This window comes from Rhinopithecus bieti, unplaced genomic scaffold (assembly GCF_001698545.2).
Source record: "Rhinopithecus bieti isolate Rb0 unplaced genomic scaffold, ASM169854v2 scaffold_19, whole genome shotgun sequence".
NCBI lineage: Eukaryota > Metazoa > Chordata > Mammalia > Primates > Cercopithecidae > Rhinopithecus > Rhinopithecus bieti.
In genome coordinates this window covers 2,984,792-2,993,254 of record NW_016803360.1, presented here as the reverse complement: position 1 = coordinate 2,993,254, position 8,463 = coordinate 2,984,792, and the positions used below count along the sequence as shown (strand labels likewise).

The 8,463-nt window shown below is 36.3% G+C and overlaps 1 protein-coding gene across 1 annotated transcript in view; it reads right to left on the bottom strand.

The window, feature by feature from the left end:
- LAMA2 (laminin subunit alpha 2) overlaps window positions 1-8,463 on the bottom strand; it is a 640,343-nt gene that overhangs the window by 456,715 nt on the left and 175,165 nt on the right. The window contains exon 3 of the mRNA XM_017879679.1: window positions 3,056-3,168. Within this exon, the coding sequence (XP_017735168.1) occupies window positions 3,056-3,168 (113 nt within the window). The remainder of the gene's footprint in view (window positions 1-3,055; window positions 3,169-8,463) is intronic.

Genomic DNA, 8,463 nt, shown 5'->3' with positions numbered 1-8,463 from the left:
AAAAAAAAAAAAAAAAAAAAAAAAGCCCACTGTAATCTATGGTGATTTAATCAAATAAATGCAATAGTTCCTGTTATGTTTCAGATACTAATTTATAAAAATGTGTCATAGAGGAGCCAAGCATTCATCAACAACAATACTGGCACTTGTTGAAACTTATACACCTCAAAATAAGAAGAAAAGCTAATAAATGGTCAAGCCTCTTGCTGAATCAATGACAAACAAACATTTAGTGATATTTACCTATTCATTATAACTTTACTGCCCTTTACTCCCAGTGGATAATAGTTCATCTTATTTTGAATAACCTATTAATCCTTCATGCTGTAGGTAGAAAAGACAGAAGCTTTGCCATTTTAGAGGCACACTAGAGAATACTAGAAAATGAGAGTTCTAGTCCCCTGCTTTATAACAAAACAGGTTGTTGGCTATATCATCCCATAGAAGCCAGGAGAAGATAGTGCAATATTTCTTGAACCTGAACTATATTTGGAGCACTTGAAAATATATATAAAAAATTATCCTGAGCTCCCTAGGATTATGTCTTCAGATTCCCCTTAGAAAAGACTAGTGTACTTTGGGTCTGGATCCAGACTATTCGTGTTGTCCCAGCCCTGCCCATAATAAGCTTTAGAAAGAAGGCCAAGTCACTGAACTTTTCTAAAGCACACTGTTCTTCAACTATGCAATAGGAATATTAATATTAGCTGGCTTATTCAGGATTATTGTGTGGAGTTACATAATAAGAATGTCCACATTTTCTCTGTTGCCAGTGCAGTACAATATACCATCCGTAGCTGAATAAGTATTATAAATATGTCTCACAGCTTGTTATTCCAAAGCCTGAGGCCAAATGAGAAGTCTGAAGCTCTTTCTTGTCTGAGAAGCTCCATCACGAAACTTGATTACAAAAACTGTTTAACTTTTCACATCATTAAATAACTGACTAAATTTAAATCTTGAGTCAAGTAGAAATAAGGGTTTATTACATTTTATAGATTACTTGAATTCCCCTTCTTTTACACACACAGTAGGTTGATTTTCAGGAAATAGAAAGCTGGAATAAATAAGGATATGGATGGACACCATCCTGGAATATGGGAGAATTTGAACACGTATCCTCTGTACCAATTCCACTTGGTGAATTTCAGACTTTGGAGTCCAGTAGACCTGGGTTATATACAGATTTCTGGCACTTTGTTATGATGAATGAAGCATAAAATATGTCTTGCCATATTCACTCATCTTACCTCCATTAAACTAAATGGGAAGAAGAGAAAACAGAAAGACAAATCCACATAATTTTTGAGCCACTGTGTGGGAATGGATGAGTGAGTATGCAAAGCAAATTTAGGAAAATATCAATGACATCACTGAAAAACAGGCTTTCAGGTAAACTGTTTGACTTGCTGAATTGATAAAAACAGGCAAGTTAGATAGAAATGATTTAGCAAAAACTTGTGGTTGCACCATCCAATTGTAAATTAGGAGGCAAAAAATGCTGCCATGTTTGATAACAGGTAAATAATATTGCTGTTGAGCTCAAAGAGTAGTATAAGTGATTTGTGCAAATTATATTAAAAATTGACTCCATTGTTCTATGTGCAATCTAAAAGAATAAATGGAAAGTAAACCAGAACAATAAAGCATCACTATTTATTGATTGCCTGTCCCAGGAGATGACCTGAGTCAATGCACAGCAGACTCACTCTTGATTGGGAGACTAGACTTTCAATGATCACATGAAGGGGGAGAACTCCTGTGACCAATAAAGGACCAAGTTGTCTTTATCAGGAGCGGTATGCAGTCCGTTTTAAGGCTAAGATCCCCAGGGGATTCATGCACAGGATTAATTTTCCTAAAGCATGATTGATCAGTGTGGTCGCTTGCCTTGCCATTCTCTGATAGTGTTCTGAGACTTCCTGAGAAATATTATTAACTCAGGACTGACATTCAGCTGCTATATACTAGTGAGGGTAGAAATAAGTCCATGCCAGTTGGTGATTTAAGCTGCAACACTGAGCCCCTGCTGCCACCAGTTCCTCATATCCCGAAGAGTCCCATATGGTTGGAAGGCAGGTCTACCATGTAACCCGCCAGCTTGTTTGCTCCAGCCAGCTTTTTGTGGCTCTTGAATATATGCAGCCCTCACCAAAATGAACCTAGACACTGGAGGAGGGAGACTGTACTCATGCTGGTGGCAAATGGCCTTCATTAGGAAAATGTCTTGTGCTGATCTAGCCCACTGGCTGTGGCTTCCCCACACACTGACAACTTATAAAAACCATGACCTTTACAGTGTATGGTGTCTGTCATTAACTATCCTGACCATCACCCCTGCACATTATTTAGGCATACAAATAGGATGGAATGTGGCATTTGTCCACTCTCCATCCTAATTGCAAGCCTAAATAATTTGAGGTGCTGGTGATTCCTGATTAATAACTTCAGCCTGACCTGAATATTGTGAAGAGAAGGAAGAAAGAAATTAAGCATAGAAGGCACCCAGGCCTATGCAAGACAAACTTGAACAACTTCCGGCATCAATTTTGTATAACTACAAGGCTTGTTGCCTCATTTAGTCACCCAAGTTTAATTTGAAATCAACTGTCACAGCTTTCTCAACTCTCAGTAATGAGAGGCAATTTGCTCAAGAGCCTTGTTATCCAAGAACCTTCAAGTGCACACACCATCAGCACAGTGGGAGCGTTGTATTATTTTAAAAGTTAAAAATGATACTATTATATTTTTGTTATGTAAAATTTTATTGATCCATATTTTCATCATTAAGTCCAGCTAGCTAAAACAGAGTCAGCTCCTAATTCATTTCTAAGCTCTTCACATGCTTCCATTTGAGTTGTGCTTTAGAATTAAATGCCAAATACCTCTAAATAACAATATGCCATATGAATAGGACCCTTTGTTCGTCTTATCAAGAAAACAATGGAGAGTGATAAGAAAGAGTATCCTTTCACTCACAAACTACTAACTGAACAAACAGCAAATGTAAAATGCAGTTTCAAAAGTGGAAATGACAAGAAAAGAGGAACTATACCTGCTGTAAATCCAGTGTAATTGTCACGTAATGGTATTCGATTCCATTCTTAATACTGGGACTCTGCCACCAAGTGTTCTTTCCATCAATAGCATTTGTAATCGGGTGTCTCTCTATTGAGTTAGCAGCATCATGTGAAAGGAGGAAGAAAAGATCATATAACTAATTTATAGCTTTTTCTTTAAAGTAAAAAACAAAAAAAAAAACTGTTAAAACAATCACCATGTGAATATCAAACATTAAAATAATACAAAAAGAGAGTAATTCAGATTTTCAACAGAATTTCTTCAATGACAGCTGTCTCATAGCAACCATACAAGGTAGCAGAAAATGTTTAAATGCTTAGGCTGCAGGGGAATGAGCTGGTCAGCACTCTGGCCATCAACCAAAATGCACAACTTTAAAGGTAACTACAGAAATTAAGTGTAAAGATATAATATTAAAATCTAATTGACCTGTCAATCATTCAAAAAAGCAACAACTAACTCTTGAGACAGCTCTAGTATGCCATCAACTTTGTTAACAGAAACATAAAATCCTGACTTGTGGTTGAAAGATACTTGAACACTTGCCCTTCTGACATATTCATTATTATCAAGACTTGAGGAGTCCAATATGTATCTGGTTTTAATATAAAACACTGTTAAATTCATTTTATGAGATATTGAGGCTCAGAAACCCATACCCAAAAATATAGCATCCTGGTATGCTGATGATTTTAAATTAAAGGCCCTTGGAGACCAGCAAATGCCGAAATAAGTTTTACTCTGGTACTCCCTTATCTACTTACAGTCTGATCTCACCAAAAAGAAAAGTTTCCTCTGGCCCTTTTGCTAAATTTTCATTAATTTAACTCATTTCACATGAAGAGGGACTGAAGTTTGTCAACACACCTGAACAAACTTTTGTTACAAACCACTGTCTGCTCTGTGGGCCCAACAGACTTTGTCCCAGGCAGTTGTATGTTCTTGAATTCCCCTAAAAATCATTTACTATTTGCCAAATTGCCATATTTTCCCCATCTCCCCTCCCCTGTGAAGAAGGGTATGTCTACATCTATGCCCCCATGGGGTTATTGGGTAATCATCCTCCTGTGATTATTCCATGCTATGCATTTTAAAACACACTTCGTATGCCTTTCACCTACCAAGCTAACTTTTTTCAGTTGATTTTTCAGCAAACCTTCAGAGGGCAAAAGGGAAGTTCTCCCTTGGCCCTTACAGAAGCTTTTTGCAGCGAGTCTTTAACTTGCCAATTTTCTACCGCTATTTAATAATATGAACGATAACCCAAACCTCCCATCTGGCATTTGTCTGTTGCCATCATCAGTAACTCTAGTGGAGGAATCTTCACAATAATGGCAAGGAAGGAGACAATGGCACATGAAACTCCATCCTACCAAAAAACCACAGATCTTCCCTTACTTTCACTCCAGACATATGAGAACAGGACCAATTGTGAAAATCAAAAGGGATATTAGAAAAAGAAAATAGGAGGCGTGGCAACCCCACAGACCTGTGATCTTTGCTGCAGCTCCCTTCCTTCTTAAAACCCTTAAAGCTCAGTTTCTCATCTCCTCCCGTTTTAGCTCCCATGTCTCACAACAGCAGCCACTACTCCTGGGTTGCCAAGCACTCATTGCATTTTGGTTCCCAGTCATTGGTTCTTGTCTAAAATCTTTGCTTCTCATTTTCCAAGTAATATAAGGTCTTTTTCTTTCTCCCTCTCTAAACAGGCCTTGCTCACGTGTGGGTGAAGATAGAAGGGGTGGAGATTGTTGGTGATCCTGTTTCTATTCCCAAGGCTACAGTAAGGGCACTTAAGTTCCACACATCTCACTGGAAAGTCAGCACATTTGCCCATAGAAATGTAAACAAAGTGGAGGTGAGCTTCCCTGTACTCCTGTGTTTATTATAGATTAAGGATGCTTTGGGGTGTCAGTCTTGAGAATTTCATAAAACTAATTATCTGGGAAGATGTTTCAAATGAGTGGCTTATGAATGACCTTTTAGATTAGAACACAATCCTGTTTAAATTGGAAGGAATACCTGACATAATGAACAAATCACATCGCTATGAGGAACAAACATGGACTCTCAATTTTCCTACCTAATATTGCAATCTGGCCATGTATTCTAATAATAATGGTGATGAAAGAGAGGGGGACCATGAGGTGCCAGCACATGGGTAGCTAGATATTCCTCCTGGCTCCACCACTTAGTACATAATTGACCACAGAAAAATCACTTCAACACTATGTGTCATCTCTGATCTAGGAATAACAAAATTCTGCTCACAGCAGTGGTTTCCAGACTCATAATTTTCAGAAAAAAAAAAATGTGAAGTTAAAAATAAATGTGTGACAGATTTGTGAAACTGATATAGGAGTTCTAGCTTTTAGTTTTTCCAAGTAATAATAACCTCCAATATACTTCTATCATTTAATGAAACATCATTATTATTTTATGAAACAAAGGGCATTTAAAAACCATCAATAGTTTTTAAAAACCATAAGATCAAAATGGAGGACAATTATTTAAATTGCATCCTTTCTATTTTTATGAAAAATGTGGAAAGTTGTTCTCATTTTCTTACTTTGCCATGGACCAGTGAAAACATCTTGGATGTGAACCCTTTATTCACAGAGTTACTGATGAACAGTGTAACTATGAACATTCTAACCATTATTATGTATATACATAAAATAAATGATATATCTGTTCAAAATGTACACTGTTCTAAATCTTAATTAGAGACAAGTTGCACTTGGTAAAACATTTGAAAAAACAACAAAAATAAAGCAAAACTGAGTCCTCAATGCAATAGGAATCTGTTAGAAAGTAAAATCATCTTGAAAAGAAAAATTTTATTAAAAGCAGAATATTGGCCAGGTGCAGTGCCTCACGCCGTTAATCCCAGCATTTTGGGAGGCTGAGGTGGGCAGATCACCTGAGGTCAGGAGTTCAAGACCAGCCTGGTCAACACAATGAAATCCCATCTGTAAGAAAAAAAAAATTAGCATGGCCGTGGTGGCAGGCGCCTGTATTCCCAGCTACTTGGGAGGCTGAAACAGGAAAATCACTTGAACCCGGGAGGTAGAGATTGTAGTGAGCTGAGATCACGCCATTGCACTCCAGCCTGGGTGACAGAGTGAGACTCCACTTAAAAATAAAAAAGCTGAATATTCACTAAATTTGGCATTTTCAGATTTGTGAAGATTTGTATTATATATTAGTTTATAATTGATATATAATAAACTGCCATAATATTTACTGAAAACATACAGGCTATGTTTTGAGCTATTTATGGTATGATAGTCCTTTTCTAGATATGGATATTCATATTGCAAATCTTAATATGACTGTACAGGACAGGGCAAAAATATTCCATTGTTATTGGTAAATTTTTAAATTCAACTTAACAGCTGGCTGGACTTTACTTTCCACCAAATCATCATGTTAGCAGTCCATAGAGATGAGGCTTCCTGTCTTATTAATGAAAAGCAAAATTTCTGAATATATTTAAATGTTAGCGTTAGCTAAATTGTTCTTTTGAAGCTAGGGAAGATGTCAGGTCTCTATGATGACAGCAAATACCAGAAGCATAACTAAATACCAAACAAATGACCCTGGTGACATAAAGGGGTGCTGAAATTAGCATGTTGGGAATCCAAACCATAAATGAAATATTGTTGGCACTGCCTTTGAAGAAAAACAAATATCACAGAAAACATTTCCCAAACATCCGCCTAAATCTTTTTTACAGATTGTGGGTTTAATACGTGATAGAAAAACACACATGTACAACGCCATTTCTAAATCAAATTCATGGCTCTTAGGTAATTGTGAGAGAAGTTGTCTAATTGGAAATTTTGATATCTGCCACCTCAGGTCAAATTGATAAGAGAATTAGTCACGAAAAGGAGGACTGGGAGATGAATCAACAATTAACCATAATCCCTATTATGAAAGTTTAATCATAATTAATTTGCAAATACTGATGAATTGTTGGCATAGTTCCCTTATTTAAAAGGAGATAGAAATGTATAACATCCTCAACAAGGATAAATACGCAAATCAATCCAAGGGCTAACTGCATCTGAAAACTGGATAGGGAATCATTGATGAGGTAAACCTTTCAAACTGCTAGTTTTTAATTGGGAAGCAAAGTCTATTAACAGTCAGAAAGTTCAACGTTCGTTTTCTTTGCAGGGTAATTAACTGCGGACCTTCCATATTTATTCTCAGAGTTCACTGAATTTGTGGAATTTTATCACCTGTTGATCCAACTTTTACTAACATATATTCATGCAGTTGATTGCTAGATTTTTATTCCTGTGGGGTTTTATTCTTTCTAAATTTCTAGTACTAAAGCATCATCTGGAAATGTGGAATGAATCTGGTCATTTAAAAAAATCATGCAGGCTGGGCATGGTGGCTCACGCCTGTGATCCCAGCACTTTGGGAGGCCAAGGCAGGCAGATCACGTGAGGTCGGGAGTTCAAGACCAGCCTGGCCAACATGGTGAAACTCCATCTCTACTAAAAATACAAAAAATTAGCCAGATGCGGTAGCACATGCCTGTAGTCCCAGCTACTCAGGAGGCTGAGACTTGAGAATCACTTGAACCTAGGAGGCGGAGGTTGCAGTGAACTGAGATCACACCACTGCACTCCAGCCTGGGCAACAGAGTGAGACTCCATCTCAAAAAATAATAATAATAATAATAATAATAATAATAATTAACACTAATAATGTAAAGTAAATCCAGACTGTGATGGGTTTAAAAAACACTACAGATAAATAAAAATGGGGAAATACAAATCATAACTTACATACATCTTGCTTTACTGAAATCATTTATTCATTTTTGGTTTCAGTGTGAAAACATGGATAGTATTGGCTGAATAGATATATCTTCCACGAGATAAAAGATACTCTGAATGCAGAACTTTCAAGAGGGTGAGAGACAGAATAGCTCTTGGACTCAATTTGACAAATGCATCTCATCCATTTTTCCAACCAAGAATAAAAATAATTGAGTGGAGAACCCAATTATTTTCTACCCCAATCTTTGTATCATTCCTCCATCCCATTTTTATGATTGGATACATTTTCTTATTTCTTGCCTTTCTGGTGTAAATATTATATACACATATGTATATATTATTATATATACATAATATTTATACTTATATATGTACATATATTATTTATATAAATTTATTTAATATAATTATATAAGTATATTATATAACATATCATATATTTCATGTCAAATTAAACATTTAATAAATACATAAGTATATTTATATACCTGCATACATATACACACACTTATGGTTTTACATATTTTATCTCTCTAATCCTCCCTGTCTGCACAGCCCATCCTAGACACACATCTACACA